The sequence below is a fragment of the Molothrus aeneus genome, chromosome 24 (genome assembly GCF_037042795.1).
Source record: "Molothrus aeneus isolate 106 chromosome 24, BPBGC_Maene_1.0, whole genome shotgun sequence".
NCBI lineage: Eukaryota > Metazoa > Chordata > Aves > Passeriformes > Icteridae > Molothrus > Molothrus aeneus.
Genome location: NC_089669.1, coordinates 5,811,226 through 5,835,286, shown reverse-complemented (window position 1 = coordinate 5,835,286; position 24,061 = coordinate 5,811,226). Strand labels below are relative to the sequence as shown.

Genomic DNA, 24,061 nt, shown 5'->3' with positions numbered 1-24,061 from the left:
ATGAGATGCTGCCAGTGCTATAAGAAGTGAGAGGAGAGAAGGGGGATGTGGAAGGACCCAGAGCACTTGTCTGGCTCCAAGCAATGTCCCCATTCCCTAAGGAAGAGGGGGATGTCCACATGCACTGCAGAGAGGTAAGACCCACCATGGGATTCATCTGCTAGGGTCACTGTTTTCATTGGGACATTATCACACCCTAGAAAACCCCCCCCTTTTTTTTTTTTTGCCAGCTATAAGGAGAAGCCAGGCTATGATGGAACTTGAGGAGTGCATGTGTGTCCCAAAGGAGCAGAGATGGGCTGCCCACTGTGGGGAGGTTGTCAGGTACTGGGGTACATGATTGCTGCCAGGAGCAAGCAGCAGTCTCTGAGTGAGGATTCAGAGAATCTGGAAATGTCCCAGCCTCTCACTGACAGGGTGCTGCAGCACTTTACAGGGTTTCTGTGGCACTGATGGTCCATTGCTGACTGTCTGTGGGTTGTGCCTTGCACCCCTGCACCACCAGTCCCTCCCAGTGCAGCTCTGACCCCCACTGAACATCCCAGCAGTGTCCAGTGTGTGGCTGCTCCACCCAGGACTCCTGTCTGCTCTCTGACTGACAGAGGTGATGGAGAAATGTTTGATGTATTTAACCCTCTGCCATGCACATTCAAAGGGACCTCAATTCTGGGTGCTGGGACACAGAAACACCCACGAGCTGATGGCTCAGGAGGCAGGCAGGGAGGAGGGGAAGGAGAGGAAGGCAAAGCTCAGGGAAGCCTGCTCTACAGCAGAGCATTCCCCGACTGCAGGACAGAAGCTGAGGATTTCTACCTGCTCCCCAAGGTGCACAAATGGCTGGGGATCAGCCCCTGGAGCTCTGCTGCTGGCAGGGGGAACATGGGATGGAAGCAGAGCTCCTGTGCATCAGCACATCCATGGTGGAAATGTGCCCCCAGCTGCCTCTGCTGCCCTTCTGCTGCCTGCAAGGGCTGCTCCTGCTCTGCACAGGCATCACTTCACATCACACACCTCGGGAGGAAGAGGCACAGACAGCTGCTCCAGGAAAGGCTTTGGGCAAAAGGAAGCCCAAAGAGCAGAGGAGCTGAGGATGGGTCACAGCATGTGTGCAGATTCAGAGGCTGGGGCTTGGAGAGCCCCCGTGCTGTTGTTCATTGCAAGATCAGTGGCAGGGGGAGGCAGGCTGGAGAGCTGGCCAGGTGCAGGAGGGGGTGTGAGGGTCTGGTGGGCAAAGGGAGAACAGGGAGAGTCCTGCAATGGAGATGAGCTATGGAAAAGTGCAGCACCTCCAGAACCACTTTTTCACCTGAACTGCCTTCACTTTCTCTCTTTTTTTCTTTATAAACCTGCAAAATATCATGGCTGACTGAGCTTGTGCTCTGCCAAAGCTCAGCCTGGTTACAAGGCACAATGGGTTCAGAGCTGAGCTGCACCAGGGAGGGCACGTTCCTGGTAGTCCAGGCTCCTGCCCTAGGGGGAGAAGCTGCAGCACACTGGGACAAGGGCCCAAGGAGACACCCAGTCAGTGCCAGGTGTGTTTGCCAGTTCAGTTTTATAGGTGACTCTCACTGTTTGGAAAAGTCACTTTCCACTTACACAGTGATCAGAGCAGTTAGTGAACTGGACCCATGCAGCCAGGGCCCTGAGCTGTGGCCCTCTTTCCAAAAAGCCACGTGTCCCCTTTCTTTCCCCATCCCCTCAGTCTGGGTACCTGAGTGCCTTAGGTTGCAAGATGTGGCTGGGGATGTGAATTCTGTCACCATCTCTTAGAGCTGGGGCAGTTCTCTGCTGTTCATTGGGCAGTTTTCTTTATCTCTCCCACAACCAATCCTCCCTCCAGGAGATCTCTGCTGTCCATGGCCAGGGAGTGTCCCTGCATGGCTGATCCAATCCCATCATCCCATGGGGAGATGCTCCGCCCAGGGGAGGAGCCAAGCATTCCTACCTGGGTACAATCTGAGCCTGGACCAGCACAGCAGCCTTTGCCCAGTGCATTCCCAGAGGAGCAGCTTCTGCTGCCCTGCATGGCCAGAGGGAGCCCAGGCCCATCTGCAGCAGCCCTGGAGCTGCAGAGGAAAACTCCCCCCTTGTGCAGGATCCCTGCTCCAGCAGAACCACAGCTGGCACTGCAGGAGGGCTGAGCCCCCATGGGATGGGGCTGTGCCACCCCCTGACACACAGGGGGCAGGGCCTGCTCTGACTCTGGCAGTGTTGGTTTGTATTATCTACATTTCTAATTTTTTTTCCACTAATAATGAACTGTTATTCCTGCTCCCATATCTTTGCCTGAGAGCCCCTTAATTTCAAAAATTATAATTCAGAGGGAGGGGGTTTACATTTTCCATTTCAAGGGAGGCTCCTGCCCTCCCTAACAGACACCTGGCTTTTCAAACCAAGACACTGAGCCTCTCCTGAGGTCCCTCCCATCCTCTGGCAGGGCAGCTTGGGATCACACAAGGAAGCTCTGCTGAGCTGCCTGGGGAGCCATGCTGACACTGGATCATCAGGATGCTGAGGAAGTACCAGAGCAGCTCAGTGCAGCAAACAGGGTGTCCTTGAGGGGTCAGATCCATCAGCTGCTTTGGGAATTGTACAGATATAGGATTAACATCAAGAGACTGCACAAAAGGCTTCAAGTTAAACATGCTGATGGAGAGAGATCATCTTGAGGAGCAAGGTACCATTTGGAGACAGTTTTCTGGGAGAACAGCAAAGCCTGCCTGGCCCTTAAAGTGTTAAACAACCCTTGTATGAGCTGTACTGGAGATATTTCCCATTTCCTTCTTCCTGCCTTCATTGCCCAAGGTGTACTTTATATTAATTTTCTTACTTTCTTTTCTTTTTTTTTTTTCCTCTCCCATAGAAAATCCAGCTCTCCAGAGGAGCTGGTAGGTTCCAGCTCTGCTCTGCATTTACAGACTCGACTAATTACCCAGATAATGGGATGGGTGCTGTGGTAAGGGCATTTCCTGTGAGGCAAGGTTAGGCAGATAAAGTGCCTGGAGCCAGAGGGTTTTGGATTCAGCCCTTCTGGGAGACGTTTCTAATTTATTAGTGCTATTTTTTAAAAATAAATTAAAAGGTTTTTAAATGAATGGAGATTTGCTCTTTCCAAGTGATTTATCTGCTTTGTGTGATGGGTGGGGGATCTGGCAGGGATGCAGAGGGGGAGGGAGAATCCAGGCAGAGAGGAAACAGCGGGGTCATCTCAGGTGGAGGGGATGGGCAGGGCTGCGTGGCCTCCCTGAGCACGTCCATGGCAGAGACAGGCCGGAGATTTCCCAGAGGAGCAGCACTTCTGGGGCAGATTGTTCCTATTTTGGCTGCAGCCCGGAGGCCTCCAGCACTTTGAGCTGGTCCTGGGGAGCAGCCATTCATTCCCCAGCCCTGCCTGTGCCCCAGGAGTCACCTTGGCCCTGCTGGGGCTGGCTGGGAAGGCAGGACACTGCCAGGACAGGCTTCTGCTCTCTGCCAGCACCAGGGGCTGTGTGAGTGTGCCAAGGCAGGAGAGCCCTGGCCCTGCCCTTCCTCCCTGGGACCCGGCTGTGTCCATGACCGAGCCCACAGCAGGGCCACAGCTCTTACTGTGCATTTTTCTCTTTGCCTCAGCAGCTCCAGACAGAGCTCTGAGCAGGTGTTGGGCAATGTTGTTGGGGAAGATGAAAGAGGAAAGCCTTATAAATATGATTGCCTGGCAAGAGATTTTGAGAATATAGAAACTATAAGTGAGATTGAAATGAAAGCAAGCTTTGAGATCCCTCAGTTACTGAACAACTGGAAAACAATGGTGTGGCCAGCTGAAGGTGATCCCCTTCTGATGGAACAACACCCTCTGCTTGCAGACAGGCGCAAGGGTCAGAGCAGACCCTACTAGCTTGGCAGAAGGGGCCCAAAGAGGAGTTTTTAGGGTTTAAAATGTAACACAGTATGGGAATGTAATGATTCTTATAGGCTGTATGGACATGCTATAGGATTTGTATCTTGGACTAGATTGGTTAGTGAGAATCAGCATATTCAGCACAGAAGAAGATTTATTCATCCTCTTATTCTTCGCCCTCTCTCTCTCTCTCTTTGGGGCTCATCTTTGGGGCCTGCTCCAGCTGTGGCTGGCAGCTCCCAGCAGGGCCCTGCACCCAGGCCCTTTGCAGTAACCCACAAATTCCAAGCCCTGGCTTCAGAGATGTCTCCTCTCTGTCCATCCTGACCATCCTACCCCCCATCACTCCTACAGAATGGGAGGTGGATTTTGTGGTGGGGACCCTGCACATGCCTTGCCAGGGTGTTGCTTGGCACTGCCAGCCCAGCTGAGCCACAGACCTGCCAGAGCCACTGCTGCTGCCCTCCTGCCTTGTACCAGAGCCCCCAGCAACCCTCATCCTCATCAGGCTTCCTGCTGTGTGTGTGTGTGACAGTCAGCCCCCAGGGTCACCACCACTCCTCTTCCTGCTTGGGCAATACAGCCTGATGGGAGAAAAAAAGCTTCTCTCTTCAAAGGAGAGATCCCATCCCAGGGCCATCCCACAGATCTTCCTAAATCCTCCACCAAAGCACTTGTGGAAGTGACTCATTGAAAATGCCACTGGGATGGGATCTCCAATGCGTCACTTCCACAACTGCTTTGGTGGAGGGTTTGGGAAGATCCCTGAGGAGCCTCTGTCCCTTCCAGCTGCACTCTGCACTTGTTCTCTGGGCTCTGTTCTGTTCTGCCATGGGGACACCGTGGCCTGAGGGCTGCCTGATAGCAGGGATGGGGGCAATGCTGAATGATGGTCCGTGAGTGCTGCTGTTTGGAGATGGAATTTGGGGCCAGCTCTGAGGGACACACACGCTCTCAAACATCTGTGGCTGCACAGGTTCAGGTCAGCTTCCCCTCCCATCCCTCTGCACAGAGCAGTGACCTGGAGCTTGGCCATGCAGGGGGGCTTCACTCATTCCCGTTCAGCTGTGATCCATGAAATATTCATATTTTGGGGACACAGAGGGATAAACTCAGTGTTATCACAATCTACCTAACAAGGCTGAAGTTGAGCACTGCGAGGTGAGGGTATCCTGAGAAGGTGAGGCAATTGTTCATCAGCCTTTAGACTGTGCTCAGACTGATAGCAAAGCTCAAGGACCTTAGGACATTGCTCAGCTTTCCAGGTGAAGGTGGTAAGGAGGAAACCTGGGCATGAGACCAGCCTCCCTGTGGAAATTGGTGTCACAGGGATCCATCCTCTCATGAGAAATCCTTTCCTCCCAGAGCAGAGGGGAAGCTGGCCCCTGTGTTAGCACCATGCAGGCCTTTGGCTGGCACTTTGCCCTTGCTTTTCCTCTGAAACCACAGCCACGCTCTCCCTAGCTCTGCCCCAGCCCTGAGCACAAGGTCTGGTGTTCCCAAAAAACAGTCTCTGCCATTGCAGGGATGCTCCTAGCTGCAGCTGAAGTGTTCCTTCCATCAGCTTTCCCATAATACTTCTACTCACCAGGCTTATGACACAAAACAAATCTCATCACAGAATCATGGGATGGTTTGGGTTGCAAGGGACCTTAAAGATCATCTCTCTTCAAGCCCCTGCCATGGGCAGGGACACATCTCACTAGAAGATGTCTAAACCCCTTGCCCTTCTTGCTGCTTTGTTAAAGACTGAGAAATTAAGTCTAAGATAATCAGGAAATGTAGAAGTCAAGATCTTTCCATCCAAATGGCAGAAACAGGTGATGCTGACAGATGTTTTACAGCAGGAGTTAAACATCCCAAAGGAGGATACACCACGGGGCAGGACTGGCAGGGGAGATCTGGAACAGGGAAGCAATGCGAAGAGCACTGGGTCTGCAGTCTCAGCTCTTGGCATGCCTTGCACCTACTTCTTGCAAGACATGGTGCTTCTCTTGATTCTTTTTCATTTCAGCTCCCTCACCCACTCAGGATACCCTTACCCCTCTGTGCCAGGCCATTTGCTATGGTCCAAACATTCACCTGGGCCACAGGCCGAGCCCATGCCAGTAGGTGATGGATGTCCTTCCCTTGGTTTTTTTGGTCTCCATGCCCAGCAGGGCAGTGCTGCCTCCTCCCTGCATTTCCCCTCACCTTACACCTTGTGTGGAGGATCGAGGCTGTTACCCAGAGGGGCTACAGGAAGAATGTGTCACATCAGGATATTTACTCTCTCTTTCACTCCATGTCTTTGGGAAAGGGCTAAAAAATGCCAAGCTGCTCCCCTCTGACCATCTAATCCCTGGTTCCATGGCTCAGCTTGGGGCTTCTTCCCACAGCCCTGCAGGGTTGTTCTGTGCCATCTCTCAGGCTGGTGGGAGCTGCAGAGGGAATCTCACTGTTTTACAGGGCTGTTTCGAAACCCCTTTGGAACCTGGCCCAGGCTCTGAGCTGCTTCCAGCCTACCTGCCAGCTCTCCTTCCCAGAAAGAGAAGGCTGGGGGGGTTGCTGGGGAGCAGCCAGGTCTTGCCCTGACAGAGAAAATGTCTTCTTGCAGCTGCTTTCTCCAGTTTCATGCTGGCATTTGACTCATTGAGGCCTGGTGGGTGCTGCACATCTGCCTGTACCCCATCAGTGTGGAGAACACAGAGCAGCTCTTGCTGTGCACTTGGCAGAGCTGACTTGTGCACAGGAGCTGCAGGTCAATGCAAGGGAAATGTGAAGTCATTCATCTGGTTTCGCCTCTTTCTAGATTTGCTGACCTCCTGAAATATCAGGGCCAAGCCCTCTCCAAGAACAAAGATGCTCCACTGGGATCTGTTTTTGCAGAACTGCTGGGACTTGGAGCAGGTGAGCAGTGTGGCTGTACTTATGCAGCTCACACATTGCTGAGACCTGCATGGGGCAGTGCCTGCTGCTTCTCTCAGGGTTTTGGCATTTAATAAAAATAGAAGTTTTCCTGACTAGCTGAATATGAGAAGAAATATTTCCCTTAGGGAGACAGAAGTTTTTGCACCTAAAACTTCCCAGGCTCTTCTGAAAAACCTGAAACAATGTTTTCCATTCAAATATTACAGTTTTTCAACTATTGTGCCTGGTTTATAATCAGCATCTGGCCACAAATACTCATTTTAGGAACCCTGGAGAAATTTCTGTCTTCACCAACCCTTACCATCCTGCTGCCTTCCAGGAGGTAACACCCACGGGGTAACTGAGAGCATGGTTTGGCCTCCACAAGCCAAGAAAATGTGCTAAGTGCTGTCAACAGAATGTAATCATAATCTGAGTTAAAGGATAAATGTGGAGACTGTAATCGTCTCCACATGCACAGGAGCTGAGAGGTTGAAGGTAGATGCAGGTCCAGCCACTTGGCTGGGACAGTGCAGCCAAATGCTTGGCAGTTTTTAGCTCCAGAGCTTGCCCAGCTTTGGTCAGCAGACCCCAGCTCAGGATTGACATGGGGATGGCTCCACTTGAGGAACACCCATTCCTCAAGGATCACTGAGCTGGAATTCCTGCTGGCCTGAAGGAGAGAATAGGATGTTCAGGCCAAGAGGAGCAGAAGGCCTCTCATTGCTCTGGAGGGCCCTTTTTCAGAGCAATCAGACATGGAGGAGAGTGTGGACAGTCTGGAGCTGCCTGCCCCAGCACTGTCCCTGCTGCAGGCAGCTCTGCAGGGTGGGGCTGTGGGACCCTCACACCATCCTGCAGGGCCTGGGCACAGGAGAGCCCTGCTCCAACAGGACCACCCTTGGAGGCTGGATCCTCCCAGGGCTCCTGATCAGCAGAGCAGAGACAGGGCTTGCAGAGCTCCCGAGTCCCCACACTGCCGCACAGCCCTGGCTCCTGAGCAGGCACAGGGGACACGGAGCTCCCCAGGTGCTGGGTGGCACCTCAGATGGGCAGCAAAAAGCAAAGAAAGTGTGAGAATGGGAGCAGGAGAGAGGGAAAACGAGCATTCAGCAGAAATGGCTGTGGAAACAGAATTATCTCCCAGGGCTATGAAACCCTTTAGTCTTTCCCCCAGCGAACAAGAGGCCATCTTTTCCTCTGCAACTCCATCCTGCTTGGGATGGGCAGCAGCATCGCTAACCACCCTGGCTGCAGAAAAGGTTTGCCCAGATGCAGGCTGGGATGTTGCTGCATGTCTGTCTGGTACAGCTGTAGCCCAAACAAGGTTTTCTTCCATCAGTGAGTTCTCTGCTTCCTCCTGCAGCTCCTGCCTTTGTGCTGCCTGGGTGCCACAGCTCTGCCCTCATACATTTGCCTGTGACCACCAGAAATGACTGGGGAGAAAGCCAAGCTGGGACCTGTGGGTCACCAGAGGAGATTATCCATCAGCCTCCCACCCCTGGCACAGCTCAGCCTGTCCCCAGCTGAGCCCTTCTGGGTGGCCCCAGGATCTGCCAGTCTGCAAGGCAGAGACAATGTGTGTCATGGTCCTGCCCTGAGGAGCGTGTCTGGGGACCAGGGGTTTGCCTGCTGCTGCCACTCTTGCCCGATAGCTGCTGTTGGCACCATGCTGGGCACAGAGGGGCCCTGTCTCCTTGAGTGGCACTTGAATGCTGGGAAGCAGCATCTCCTCCTGCCATGACCTGGACCCCCTGGTTCTCCTGGCATGAAGCGAGGGCCTGACTCTGACCCTGAGCCTGCATGAAGGGACATATTTCTGCACAATCGAAGGCATCAAGCACCTCTTCCAGTCTTTCAGAGCCTCAATTCATTTGTTTGCTTGTTTATGTTTCCTCCTGGGCCCACGCACAGCACATGAGGCCCAGGCCGCTCATGCAGCTGTCACAGCACAGGGAATGTGTGGCCAGGCTGTGGGATGAAACTGTCCCTGAGCTCAGGGTGAGCTCCCTGCTGCTAATCACAGATGGATTGGCTTGGAAGGGAGCTCAAAGCCCATCTCATTCCAGCCCTGCCATGGCAGGGACACCTTCCACTATCCCAGGTTGATCCAAGCCCTGTCCAACCTGGCCTTGGACATTTCCAGGGATGGGGGAGCCACAGCTTCTCTGGGGACCCTGTGCCAGGATCTCAGCACCCTCACAGCCAAGAATTTCTTCCTACTATCTGATCTCAATCTACCTTCCTGAAGGTGTGTCCTGGAGATGAGTTCATTCCTGATTCCCATCCTCCCTGCAGTCTTCTGATGGATTGTTTCCCAGCCACGCCAAGCACAATGAAATCAGCTGGCTGGGGGTGATGCCACCAGACATGAGATCCCCTCAGAGATCCCCCACAGACATCCCTTCAGAGATACTCCACAGAGGTTCCCCTCAGAGATCCCGTCAGAGATCCCGTCAGAGATCCCCACAGAGATCCCCTCAGAGATCCCCCTCAGACCCCCTCAGAGATCCCCACAGAGATCCCCTCAGAGATCCAGTCAGAGATACCCCACAGAGGTTCCCCTCAGAGATCCCCACAGAGATCCCCTCAGAGATCCCCCTCACAGATCCAGTCAGAGATCCCCCTCAGAGACCCCCTCAGAGATCCCCACAGAGATCCCCTCAGAGATCCCCACAGAGATCCCCCTCAGAAATCCAGTCAGAGATACCCCTCAGAGATCCCCTCAGAGATACCCCACAGAGATTCCCCTCAGAGATCCCCTAGAGATCTCCACAGAGATTCCCCTCAGAGATCCCCTCAGAGATACCCCACAGAGATTCCCCTCAGAGATACCCCACAGAGATTCCCCTCAGAGATCCAGTCAGAGATACCCCTCAGAGATCCCCTCAGAGATCCAGTCAGAGATTCCCCACAGAGATCCCCTCAGAGATCCCCTCAGAGATCTCCACAGAGATTCCCCTCAGAGATCCCCTCAGAGATCCCCTCAGAGATCCCCACAGAGATCCCCCTCAGAAATCCAGTCAGAGATACCCCTCAGAGATCCCCTCAGAGATCCCCACAGAGATTCCCCTCAGAGATCCCCTCAGAGATCCAGTCAGAGATCCCCTCAGAGATCCAGTCAGAGATCCAGTCAGAGATCCCCTCAGAGATCCCCCTCAGAGATCCCCTCAGAGATCCCCTCAGAGATCCCCTCAGAGATCCCCACAGAGATCCCCTCAGAGATACCCCACAGAGATTCCCCTCAGAGATACCCCACAGACCCCTGAGGACTTCACAGGCCCCAAACTTGAGCCAGCCTCTCACTTTGGTGGTCAGGTGTTGGGGAGGCTTTAGGACCATGTCTGTGTGCTGAGGAAGGAGGCACAATCCCTGAGAAGGGAATGCATCCCAGCCCTTGGGATTGCACCTGGACTGGAATGGTGTCCAGGGCCTCAGAACCCCTTCAGCCACACTTCTCACATGCACAGATCCCCCTGCAGCAGCAGCACAGGCACAGGAGGAAAGCTCAGGCTCTCCCTCCCCTGTTGGCATCATGCCCTGGGCATCCACTGGTGCCAGGAGCCAGCCCTGCTGCTGCCCTCAGTGCCTGGGGACCAGGGACACGTGTGGGGCTGGCCCCCTTTCCTGCATGTGGGAAATGGATTTGTAGAGACTTCTTAAAGCTTGACAGGAGGCTCACATAGTGTGTACCTGTATGTAAACTTTGAGATAAGAAATGTTGACTTAGATATGTTATGGAACAGGACATTGTTGAGAGAGAAATGGAACTAGAAATAAGTTTCAAAGGATGGTTTTGTAAATAAGACTAGATACTTTGGAGGAATAGAGCTATGAAAGATGCATTGTATTAAGACCCACGAGGGACAATTTCAGATGACTGGCTTTAAGGCATTTACAGCATGGCATGGCAAAAAGCTGATAGGCCAAGAAACACTTATAATGTATTGTAATTAGGAAATAGTTGGCTTCTGATTGTGATAGTGTGAATTATAACATCTATATTGTCTCACCCTTCACATGAGGCTGAAAATAAAATAAAGTTTTTAAAATGCCTCTCAGTTACCCCATCTGTGGGTGAGAAAAGGGGTTAATCTGACAATGAATGCTGTGCTGGGGGATGAGCACACCCCATGTTTTTAGGGCAGAGAATAAAACAGGCACTCACAGGGTTTCCAGGCTGTGCAGCCCATCAAAGCCGTTGGCTCCCAGGCTTTGGATCCGGTTGTTGTGCAGGTGCCTGTGGACAAAACAGAGATGGTCACTGGGGATGCAGGCTGACCTTTTCCTCTGGTCCAGAACATCCTGTAAGCTGAGCACAGCCTGGGCTGGGATGCCAAGGGCCCTTATGGGGTTCCCTCTCTTAGCCCATGAGACACATGTTGGGTGCAGTAGTGCTTGCAGAGCTACAGAGCTCCCACTCCTCTCAGGAATTCCAGGCTAATGTAGGAGTTTCCCTGAGATCTCCACCTTCACAGCTGCCAGGTAGCCGTGGATGAACATGCTTAAGCAAGAAGCTTCAAGAAACACCCCAGAGGTCACCTTACCCTGGGCTCAGCCCATCTGTGGCTTCAGCAGCTGTTCATGGGCACCTAAGGATACAACCATATTTGGACTCCTTGGAGTCTTAGTACCAGCAAGAAGACTTTGAGTGCAAAATCATCCTGTTAGTCACAGTTTATTATTTTCACATGTGAAAGGAAAAAAAAAAATAAAAAAGAAAAAAAGAAAACACTGCCAGCTCCTGGACCAGTTCCAGTTTGATTGCAATGAGAGTTGTCTTCAGCTCAGTGCTTCAGAGTGCCTGGCTGAAGTGCTGGGGCTATGCCACAGGCTGATGCACATTCTCTGCACCATAGGAACAGTTTTTTCCTGTTCCCCTTCATCCTGCTGCTACATGCCACAAACATCCAGTGCTTACAGGCTTGGGAGCTCCCAGCCTTAACATTGGCACTGGGAAGCCATGTGCTGGGGGGCCCTGCAAAGCCACCTGGGGTAATTTTGCCTTGGAAGCTCTGTAGGTGATGAGTTTCTGGAGTTCTGGGTTCTGTGTTTCCATGAATCCCTCACTCTCCTGTCTCAGTCTTTTGGCAAACCCAAGCCCTTAATCCCTGGATTCCTTGTCATGGGTTATCAGAGACTCTTGTGTATGTGTGCACATCTCAGTGCTTCTTCCATATCACTTCTTTTGCAGCTATGACTTGTGGCTAATTGTGCATCTCCCTCTGAAATCCCACTCAAAGGCACCTCTGAGTCCATGGACAGAGTTCTTGTGAGCAGTCTGAGAAAAGTCTGCTGAAAACAGAAGACAACCCACAGCTGCCCAGTCTGCACTTCTACCAGCCTGCACTTCACCCCCTTGGTGATGCTCTGTGTGCTGACTGCCCACCAAGGTCTCTCATGGGGGGTTTCCCCATCAGTTCAGAATCTCTTTTAACACCAAGTCCATGTGGTGAATTGCTGCTATACCACTCCCCTCAGGGATCCTTTTGTCCCGTGCCCATTGTAGCACTAGCAAGGGATGCACCAGCCTTTGTCCAATGCTGCTGCCTCCTCCCAAGAGCCTGGGGGAGGCTCCATTCTGGCAGGTGGATCAATGATTTTTTTTCATTATTTGCTGTTTGATCTAAATGTGTCTCAGCTTGAAAAATCTCTCCCTCCACCTGGATTTGAGTGTGAGCTGTTTGGCTAAGCACAGGCAGCTCCCACTGCCAAATATTGTAGGTAAAACAGGAGGAAGCTGGGAGTGGAGGAGCAGCCAGGCTCTAGGGCAGTTTGGTAGGGGCCTGCAAAACAGAAACCAGCCTGAGATGGATGTTTGTCATTGGGATGAGAACATAAAAACATTTCAGAGGAAGGGGAAGGGAAAGATATCTGATAAAATATGTTTGCTCCTTTGAGCAAACGGGAAAAAAGAAAAGGATGTTGCCTGCAAGAAAACTTGGATTGTGACTTTTAGAGGAGAAGAGAAGCCTGAGATCAAAATGAGGATCTTATGGGAGAATTTTCTCTTTGTCACAAGAAAAGAAGTTTGTGCCCAGATGGTTTCCTCCATCAAATGTTAGCACTTCTGGTCATGCTGCCTTCTCTTCAGCTGGTGTTGAAAACCACTTTGAGTTCCTTTGCCACTGGATACTGCCTTTGGCAAAGAGAGGGTTGGGGTCTGGAGTTGCTGTGGGATCACATGAAGAGGTAACACAAGAACCCCATGCCCCAAACCCCCGTCTGCTGTGAGGGGACAGTGAGGGACAAGGGAATGCTGAATGCCAGGGAAGCATTCAGCATTCTGGATGTTCCCTGGAGCTTTGTCAGGATGGCCTGACTGGACACCTTGTCTGAGCTCAGACATGCTGCCCAGCTGACTGCTATCACTGCAACCAGGCAAGGAGACAGCAGAGAAAAGCAATCACCTGCTGTGTTTATATTTGGCTCTAGAGTGCTTTGTTTGGAGGCAGAGTAATGAAAATCATCCGAAGGAAGTTCTTTGTTGGTGAGAAAATTATGAACAACCAAAAAAGGGAGTTATAAAAAAAAATTGCTGTCTAAGTTGAACTCTAGAGTTACCCAACCACATGGCAATAATAGAAACAAGAGAGCTGGAAAGGTAAACACTTGAAAAGACGTTCCTGTCTTCCATCCTGCCTCATTTTTTCTCCCCTGGTAAACAAATTTTAACAAGTGGAATTGCAACATCTCCAGTGCTTGTCAATTTGAGCTCAGCCCACACAACGTTATATTCTGCCCTGTAAATTACAGTTCAGCTGGTTTGATAGCAGCTCAAGGTGCTTGATTCTGGGCTATAAACAACCCCTGTGATGCAAAAACATGGGAAGTCTTTAAGCTTTTGCTGTAACCCACCAGTCACCCTGGTAAGGGCAATGGGCTTTAGGAGCTGGGCCTCTTCCTTTGCAGGTCAGTGCCATGGAGTGAGGATGGGTTTGGGCAAATACCCATGGAAGGCTGTCCTGGAATGAGGACAGTCACTGCTGTTTTGTGGGCTGGCTGTACTCAGCCATGGACCTCCATCAGAAACAGGAACAGCCATGGTCACACTGAGCAGGGTGGGAGCTCCTGGGAGCTCCTGCAACAGCACAAGGGCTCCCACCTGCTGTGGGACAAGAGAGCTCCTCTGCTGCCAGGTGAGCCCTTGCTGAAACCAACATCAATGACAGTGACTGGGGAGAGAGGCTGCAGCCTGGCTGGTGCCTCAGGTGGTGAGAATTTAGAAACAAAGCAGAAGAAAATCCAACCCTACAAGATTAATTCTGACCCACGATAAGAAACATGCAACAGACTCTAGAAAGAAGATTTTTCTCTCCTTGCCAACAATTTCTTACCAGAAATTGAGAATAAATGGGATTTCCCTTCATCATTCATGCAGCACCCTTAGTCAAATTTGTTCAGTTTTCATCTGGCTTCCTTTTCCATTTAGTTTTTCAGTGAATTCAAAGGTTCTGGAGAACAGCCTGAGAGACAGCCCAACACAGGCAGTACCTTCAACTCTGGCAATGCCACCTCCAAGGGGACTGCACATTTGTCTTACACAGATGGGAAGCCAGCTGAGCTAGTGCCTAAATACTGCTTTAATGAAGGTGCTTGTCTAAATGGGCAAGGAAAAGAAAATTGTATCAGCATCTGCATTGAACACTGGTGAAAGCAGATCTGGCAGGACAAACGTGGTGCTGACACCCACACTGGTAACTGGATGTCAATAAACTGAAATGGGTGCAGAGAAGAGCAACAAAAATTATCCAAAGGCTGGAAAAAAAATAGGATGAAGACTTAGAGAACTCAATCTGTTTAGCTTATTAAATAAGATCAAGGGGATGAGTGCAATGTAATGTATAGGATTCTTCCTGGTTAGAAACTGGGTACTAAAATGGTTCTGTGATTTAACAGAGAAAAGAATAATAAGAACAAATGTCTGAAGTCAAAGCCAAAGAAAATTCAAATGGGAAATATGAGTGGGGTTTTTTTTTAACACTAAAGATGATTAACAACTGGAACAGACTACAAAGAGAAGTGGTGGATTTGCCATTGCTTTCATTTTTAATGACTTCATTTTTTTGTCCTTTTTTCTCAAAAAGGACAAATGCAAACATTTTCCATCAATTATTTGCATTAGATGATTTGAACCAAGCTCAAATCTGACATCATATGAATTCTCCCCTGACGAGCCACAGCCATGATGAGCTTCCATCTTTATTGTGACAAAATTGTCCTTTTCCTCAACTTGGCCATGGATAAGTAGAGAAATCTAAATCATAAATGGTGCAAATTCCATGGATTGTTTCCATTACTGGAGGACCAGCATGAGGCTTGTCTGGTGAAAAATAAAGCTCGATCAGAAATGACATTCTCAGGGTGCACTGGAGCACGATTTGCTTCTTCCTCAAGTGCTGGAGAAGGAAATACACTTTTGCCAAGGCAGCAAGCTTGGTCCTCTGAGAGAAAAGGCACTTTTGCCAATAAAAAGGCTCATGAATGGGACCCAGATGTCCCAGGCAATATTGTTCTTAGAGATAATGAATTGCACATGCCTGGCACTCCCTGCCAACACCAAAATTCCCAACAACTTCTCAGAGAAACACTGGTAACCCCTTTGCACAGGTGAGGGCAGGGATTCACAGGCTCATCCTGCACCAGGCTGGGCTTTGGGTGCTAGGAGGCCCCAGATCCCACAGATGGCACTGAAATGACTGATCAGCTTCCCTGGAAAGCTGGGATGTGTTGATGGCTGCTCCTGGGCAAGGAAGACACTGAAGAGCAGTGGTCCCTTCTGAAAGTCTCAGCCAGAGTTCCACCAGAACAAGGTCAGAATGGGAATGGGAACCCAGGAGTCTTGCAAACAAGTTTTCTATTCACTAAGCCATTCTATTAGAGAGAGAGCTGCATCATGTCCTTTAATGACAAAAACTGTAAGAAAGAGGAATTCTACTAAAGATCCTTCATTTACTGTCTTCACACTTTCAGCTGGAAGGTGCTGCTGAGTGACCTTGACAATAAATTATCAGCTGATATTCAGGTTGTGGGAGTGTCCAGTGCAGCAGAGGGGAGAACCAATCTCCTATGAGCATACACACTATCAGGATTTTATACATCTCCAGGAAAGAGGTATTGGTGCTTAGTAGCTATGAAAAAAGCAAATTAAATGTCAGGGATAACTAGAAGAGAGAAAATGGGTACAGAACAGCATTGTACCATGATATAAACAGAATTAATTTTTGGCTTTGATGCAGTGTACAGAGTTGGTCTCTCCATCTGAAGGTGTGAAGGAAAAAAAATCAGTGTAATATGAGAACTAACTTCTGATTTTACACAGACAGGTAGTAACAGGACAAGGGGGAAAGAGGGTAGATTTTTTTTTAACTGAGAGAGGGTAGATTTAGATCAAATCTTGGGAAGAGATTCTTCCCTGTGAGGGTGGGGAGGTCCTGGCACAGGGTGCCCAGAGCAGCTGTGGATGCCCCTGGATCCCTGGAAGTGCCCATGGCCAGGTTGGATGGGGCTTGGAGCAGCCTGGGACAGTGGAAGATGTCCCTGCCCATGGCAGGGGTGGAACAGGATGAGCTTTGAGGTCCCTTCCCATCCAAACCATCCTGGGATTCCATATTTCAAACCAGGTAAAGGGATGGGGACTGGAAGAGCTGAGCTGAGGGAAGGGTGCAGCCGACATGACAAATACAGCAATGGCACAGAGGAGATGGACACAGAGCACAAGAATTAGAGGGTGTCAAACAAAACTAACTGGTAATGGCACGAGAACAACTTTTCCCAGGGTCCATTTTTTCAGCCAGATAGGCAAGGGTGAGGGCCAGGTCAGAGGAGTGGAGCTTCTCTTTTGCTCCCATTATGGGGCCAAAATAATTCCTGGAGGTTTGCGGGAGCCAAGGCTCCCTGTGGACCCAAACAAGGAAGGATCTGGGTTTTGACCTCGTTTGCTCTAACTTAAGGGGTTCTCTGCTATGAAAGTAAAACCATCACGTGATGAAAGTAAAACCACTTGAAGATTTTCTCTATCTAGGTGCCACATTATGGGGCAAACCTCTCTCCTGCTTGGCCTATTTTGGAAAGTTCACTCTGATTCTGTGTCCCACACACATCCCAGCACCTCTGCTGAGAGCTCCTTTGGTGACAGCAGGGAAGAAGGGAACTGCAGCCCACTGCAGAGATGTGGCAGCAAGGACATATCTGCAGCATGGGGGATTTCCTGGCTATGTAAGATTTTACTTGAGAACCCCTCTGGAGAGTGGGACTGAAAGAGGTGCTGTGATTCCTGGCTTGAGACTTCTTGCTGAATTCAGCTGACAGAGGAGATGAGGGAGACTACTGAGAGCTGCTGTCAGACAGTTCATTGGACTGTCAGCACAGCAGCATGGGGGTTTCAGATGCTGACTCCTGAATGAAAAATCTCATGCTCAAGAAAGATGATGATTTTTGTAAAGCAACCTTTACTTCATACAAACCATCAGCTGAAAAGTATTCAGGATTATTTCTGTGTGCAGGTACTAAGATACATTTGATCCTGAATAGATCAGACTGGAAGGTAACGACCTATCCCCATGAAGTATCCTGATCAAATATCCACCTCTCTTCTGCCATCAAAGCACAGTGCCAGCACCCCAGCACATGGAGCTTTTGTTATTAAGCTGGGAAAGGATGGTGCTAGTTACAGAGATTCATGGATTTCCTGATGAGTGATGTACATGGGGCTCTGCTCACTGAACAGCCTGCAGCCCTAGTTCAAAGCCTGCAGCAGCAATAGATGGGAATAAGATCAGGGAATTCCTCAGCAAAGGTGTCATTTATTAGCAGACACCAAACCTTTAAAGCATTCCATATTGAGGCTCTGATGTCAGTGCTTGTGGTGGTGCAGGATGGTGAAATGGTTCTGCCCAGGGCACAAGGGGTGTGGAAGAGGAACAGCACAAGAGCACAGCTGTACCTGGGAGGCTTCTGCCCTCAGCCATGGTCAGCCATGGTCAGTCATAGTCAGCCATGGTCAGCCATGGTCAGTCATGGTCAGCCGTGGTCAGCCATGGTCAGTCATGGTCAGTCATTGTCAGCATGGTCTGCCATGTTCAGCCATGGTCAGTCATGGTCAGCTGTGATCAGCTGTGATCAGCCATGGTCAGTCATGGTCAGCTGTGATCAGCCATGGTCAGTCATGGTCAGCCATGGTCAGCCATGGTCAGTCATGGTCAGCCATGGTCAGCAATGGTCAGCTGTGGTCAGCCATGGTCAGTCATGGTCAGCCGTGGTCAGCCATGGTCAGTCATGGTCAGCATGTTCAGCCATATTCAGCCATGGTCAGCTGTGGTCAGCCGTGGTCAGTCATGTTCAGCCATGGTCAGTCATGGTGAGCCATGGTCAGTAATGGTCAGCCATGGTCAGCCATGGTCAGTAATGGTCAGCCATGGTCAGTCATGGTCAGCCATGGGTCAGTCATGGTCAGGCATGGTGAGCCATGGTCAGTAATGGTCAGCCATGGTCAGCCATGGTCAGTAATGGTCAGCCATGGTCAGTAATGGTCAGCCATGGTCAGCCATGGTCAGTAATGGTCAGCCATGGTCAGCCATGGGTCAGTCATGGTCAGCCATGGTCAGCCATGGTCAGTCATGTTCAGCCATGGTCAGCCATGGTGAGCCATGGTCAGTAATGGTCAGCCATGGTCAGTAATGGTCAGCCATGGTCAGTCATGGTCAGCCATGGGTCAGTCATGGTCAGGCATGGTGAGCCATGGTCAGCCATGGTCAGCCATGGTCAGTAATGGTCAGCCATGGTCAGTCATGGTCAGCTGTGGTCAGTCTTGGTCAGCAATGGTCAGCTGTGGTCAGCCATGCTCAGCCATGGGTCAGTCATGGTCAGTCATGCTCAGCCATGCTCATCCATGCTCAGCCATGTCCCGCCATGTCCCTGAGTCCTGACCAGGCTGTTCAGGAGGGTTTCCCCTGTGCCCAGGCCCTCTGCCCTTGCCTTTCTCCTCAGGGGCTCATTCTAACCCTGCAGCTGGGAGTTTCATGTCTGTAGCAGCAGGCAGATCCTCCATCTACCTGCAAACATAGACTTTTGTAGAGAAGGCAGACATGCCATCTGCACCCTGGTGGGGAATGCCTTCTCTCCAGCTTGGCTGTCTTTTGGGAACATTGGCTTGTCAGCTCGGTGGGTGAGTCTGGAGCAGGGACATGTCCCTGCTTGGGACACAGAAGGGACACTGGGTGACTTTCCACTGGTAATGTGTTGACAAGGGCTTGCGTGGAAGCATGGGAGAGATTGATGGGGCCAGTTCTGCCAAACACTTGTGATCCCACAAAAATGCAGCATCGTGTCCCACAGAGCCTGGCAGGATCACACATGTGTTCCCTTCCAATTGTGTGTGGTGGGACATTATTCCCTCCCTTGTGACCTAATGGTCAATGACTTTTATTTCTCAAGCCTGCCTGGTTAATTAGGGAGTTGCTTCTTGCCCACAGTATGGGATGAGCCGGAATGAAAGCAGCATGCTTTGGAGGCTGAAATGAAACCCCAAATGTCAGCTCACCCGCTGAGTGAGCTATTAAAACTGACTGAAGTGGTTGCATTATGGTGGCCAGGGGTTGCCTTCGAGAATGAGCACTATTGTGGGTGAAAACTACTTTTTTGATTTTTCTCAAGTTGCTTTTTGCTTTTCTCCTAAATAAGCCTTTATGCTTTGTCTAAACAGATGAATTTGATGCTTAATAAAACTCTGAACTGTGCTTTGTCCAAGCACTTTCCATGCTGGATGGTCTCAGTAAACACTTTAAATTTTGAAAGGGAAATAATTGCTAAACTTTCACTAAGGCACTACATGCTGAGGTTACTTAACACCCTGCTATCAGTACAAATTACCAAACTAGAGGTGGCATTTCATGTGGATAGAGGAGCTCTAAAGCATTTGGCAATCACACCCGAACTTGCTAATCAACACCAAAGAAGTAACAACCATCCGATTTGCACATGTGAAGTTCCTTTTAAAGGGAAGATAATCTGTTGATAGATAGGATGTCCCTCCAGAGCAGCTGCCAAAGGGATCAGTTCCCTTCTGCCGGAGGTTGTGGCTGGTTTGGTGTCTCACTGCCCATGGAGGGAGCGTTTCCATCCCGGCGCAGTGCTGCTCTCTCCCCCCAGGGATTGTTTCCATCCCGGAGCAGTGCTGCTCTCTCTCCCTAGGGATTGTTTCCATCCCGGAGCAGTGCTGCTCTCTCTCCCTAGGGATTGTTTCCATCCCGGAGCAGCGCTGCTCTCTCTCCCCAGGGATTGTTTGCATCCTGGAGCAGCGCTGCTCTCTCTCCCCAGGGATTGTTTCCATCCAGGAGCAGCGCTGCTCTCTCTCCCCAGGGATTGTTTCCATCCCGGAGCAGCGCTGCTCTCTCTCCCTAGGGATTGTTTCCATCCCAGAGCAGCGCTGCTCTCCCCAGCACTCCCAATTCTGGCCAGGAGATGCTAACAACGAAAACTGGACAGCAACCACCGCAGAACATCTGACCTGCAGCTGTATACCACACTCATGCAAATAAGCAGGCACTGGCTTGGACAAGGTGTTGACGTTAGACCTTTGGTTTAAATCGTATTCGGTAATAAAAGGGGGTGAGGGGAGGAGAGAGAGTGAGCTAGTTTGTTTTCCAAGAAATTAAAATATTACTTTTTTGACCTTACTGCCGATTGTTGCAATTTAATTTTTTTTTCATGTTGCTAGAAATTCCTGTAGTTTTAACAGAGGGATTAGAGGGATAAAAAGAAAAGAGGTTTTTGTTGCTTGAGTCTTCAAGGAAAATAAAAAATAATCTGGTTTTTGTTTCCAGTTACTGATTTTTTTTTTTTTTAAATACAACACATTTCCCAAATTATATCAAGGAGCTTTCTAGCTCTTCACTGAAGAGTGGGGAAAATATGACAAAAATCAAAAGAGGCAAATTCAGCATTTCATATCAAATGAGGGGGAACAAACCCTCTGCCCCTCACCCCGGGGGGAATGAGCAGCAGGGATTCCCACAGGAGGAGGATCCCCTTGGGCAGCACCTTGTCCTAGCCAAGGGAATAGGAAGTGGAGGAAGCTTACAGCACCACGAGGCTGCTGAGGTTCTGGAAGGCGAAATCGGGGATGTGCCAGATCTGGTTGAGGGCCAGGGTCATGGCCTGCAGCGCTGGCAGGTGGTTCAGGGCGCGCACCGGGATCTCCGTCAGCGCGTTATCGTCCAGCCACAGGTGACGCAGGGAGAGCAGCCCCTCAAAGCTCCTGTCGGGCACCACGGAGATGAGGTTTGCATCCAGGCGGCTGGGTGGGAGAAAAACAGGGTGGGGATCAGTGAAAGCCCTTCCCCAGGTGTTGTGCAAAGGCAGAGGGATGGATTGATGGCCAGGGAGATTGGACTGGGCTGTAAATAGGAGATGGATTGGATTGGGCTGTAAGTAGGGGATGGATTGATGGCCAGGGACATTGGATTGGGTTGTAAATAATGATTAACATGAGAAGGTGTTGTGATGCTCCCACCTGTGCTGGGAGATGTCTGCCTGTGGAAACCCAGGGCACCAGGAGTATTTCTCTGTCTGCTCTGGGATGCCCTGACCCCCATGGGAGTGCTGACTTTGACCCTCATTCATGGAGAAAGAATCCACAAAAGTGTGAAATAGATTATAGAGAGTAGTGTAGGTGAATCACTTGGTGAGAAATTGAGGTTTTGGGATTTTTAGTATGTTGTGGATGGAAGCAAGATGGAGGGCACAGGGTGTGGTCCTGGGTTTCTTCTTCCTGCTTCTTCTTCCTTCTTCATCATGGGTTTGGGTGGCATTTTGTAATTGGGCAGAAAAGTCCACATTGTGGGCTCTGTGGAATCAGTTATTGGGTTAAAAGGGAAAATAATCTAGGTGTCAGCTCTTAATTGGATAGTTTAGTTTTAAAAGACCTTGGAACAAGAGATTGTTGGTCATTTTGTGCCTTCTAATGAAAAGCTGCAGAACTCACAGTAGTGAGACTGTTTTACTGATAAGAAATAATGAACACCCAAGTGTGAACATGAACAATCATCTCAAGTGCCTTCAGTCCAGACTCAGAGAAAATCAATATCTGCCCACTGCCTAGTGATGCCCCAGGTTTGAGCTTTTCTATTTTTCAGATTCTGTGCTGCTTTAGTGTGTGGGTCTGGGCTTTATATAAAGGGATAGTAACCTCTCTTCACAAAGTAGGGAGACAAAACAATTCCTTCTCTAGCTGGGGACCAAGCACAGCTGATGCAGATCTCAGGCCCAAGAGCACAAACAACATGGAATGAAGAGAGAAAAACAAGAAGGATGGGATGGACTTCATGGGGTAAAGCTGTAACTGGACAATTAATTCCAATATGCAAATGGACCAAAACTTATAAAAGTGAGAGACCTTGTGACCAGTTGTCCATTTTGTGGCCGTTTTGGATTCACCTGGGGTGTAGCCCTGGCTGGGCTCTTGTGCTGCCCAAGGTGGATCTTTATTTTTTAGCTTCATCTGGTGTCTGTTCTGGGTCAGCCTGCACAAGGCATCACAAGGGCCATCCCTCCTTGATGCTCATTTGGTGCTGCCAGCTGATGGCAGCTTCTGAAGCCCCGTGACTGGGCTGAGTCCTTCCAGGTGACCCCTGGGCTCATAGCCACCCCTGAACTCAGAGCATCAAAGCTGCATCTCCTGGGCTGGGCTTGCCATGGATCTGAGCAGTGCCAGCCCAGGCTCACCCATGGGTGTGCAGGACACCAGGCCAGGAGCCACAGCCCCATTCCAGAAGGAAAGGACCTGTCTGGAAATGGGAAATGTGTCACAGCCCTGCTTGGGGTTCTGTGTGGGATCCCAACCCCCAGGGGTACCTGTGCAGGAGTCAGACCCTGTGTCACAGGGCAGGAACTGAGCCTGTGCTCTGCTATCACACCTTGGGGCCTGTCCTCCCCTCCATTTGCCAATTGCTTCTTTTTAATCATCATGGAAAGCTTAAGGCTGTTGAATTTGAGGTTTAATTTGGTGAGAAATTTTAATTTTGAACACTTGTTTTTGTTTCAGAATAGAATGACAAGCCAAAAAATATTAAGGTTATTATGAAAAAAACATTAAAACTTAGGTTTGGGAATCATCTCTCTAAAGACCTTTTATTGCAATGATGGTAAGCAGGATACAATGTGTTATCTGTAGATTTTGAAACCAAATTATAAGAGGAAAATACTTCAGATTTGGCTGAAATACCAGGAACAAATTATACAAAATTTTAATTTCCATCCACAGCCAACAGAGCTTATTTTATTTTTCCAGGATATCTAAGGCAGAGATCTCTGAATTCAAATTGCTAAGAGGAAGCACTTTGTCTCTTATCAAAGCATGAAAGAAGGAAGTTAACAGAGCTGTCATGGCCCAGCCCTCAAATCAATGATCCTCCAGAAAGGAATGTGGTAAAGAAATTAGTATTCTTGACTATATAAAGTAATATTTTTGATCAAAGTTGAACACCAGAGCAAACACCCAGACACTGTTACCCCCCAGATACAACCCTTTTTCAAAGAGTACCAACATTTCTTAGTTTACAGGACACTGAAATAACTGCAGGAGGAGGAGGCCAAAGGCCCCATCACAGGTGGGAGAAGGGAGAGGCTGGGTGCAAGCCTTGCTTTCTGCAAGGGGCTGTGGGTGGTATTTCCTTCTGAAATGCTCAGATAATCCTGGGAAACAAACCTTCCCTACACTACAGAAAGAAGCATTTCCTGCCCTGGCTGGACAAAGCTGGAGATTTGTACCTGGTTAAGAAGTGCAGTCAAACCTTCCTGAGATTGTCAGAAAAATGTCCTTAAAATGCAGAGTGCAAGCTCTGGTACAGCATCACCTTAGACTGGAATGATAACCCAGGGTGGGTTAAACCCCTATTCCATTATTCCCATTTTTCCACATTATTGTATTAACCTCAGAGGGTGGTGAGGCCCTGGCACAGGGTGCCCAGAGCAGCTGGAAGTGTCCAAGGCCAGGTTGGACGGGGCTTGGAGCCACCTGGGATAGTGGAAGGTGTCTCTGCCATGGCAGGGCTGGAACTGGATGAGCTTTGAAGTCCTTTCCAACCCAAACCATTCTGGGATTCTGTGACTGATTTTGTGATTCTGTTCAGTTGAGAGGATCACAAAAGCACATCACACCCAAAGCTCCACTCCCACAGGTTTTGTGTCCTTGCTCACAGGGCCAACACAAGACAATGGATTTTGATTTTTCCTGTTGAGAGAGTGGGCATTGCAAGTTCCCAATTTACTTACTGCCCCCCCTCCCAACTACAAACA

General features: G+C 49.9%; 1 protein-coding gene across 1 annotated transcript in view; it reads right to left on the bottom strand.

The window, feature by feature from the left end:
• The window catches only part of LGR6 (leucine rich repeat containing G protein-coupled receptor 6), a 172,888-nt gene that overhangs the window by 36,632 nt on the left and 112,195 nt on the right, over nt 1–24,061 (bottom strand). Inside the window, exons 5-6 of the mRNA XM_066565206.1 lie at nt 20,847–21,062; nt 10,935–11,006 (exon numbers count right to left, since the gene is read on the bottom strand). Of these exons, the coding sequence (XP_066421303.1) occupies nt 10,935–11,006; nt 20,847–21,062 (288 nt within the window). The remainder of the gene's footprint in view (nt 1–10,934; nt 11,007–20,846; nt 21,063–24,061) is intronic.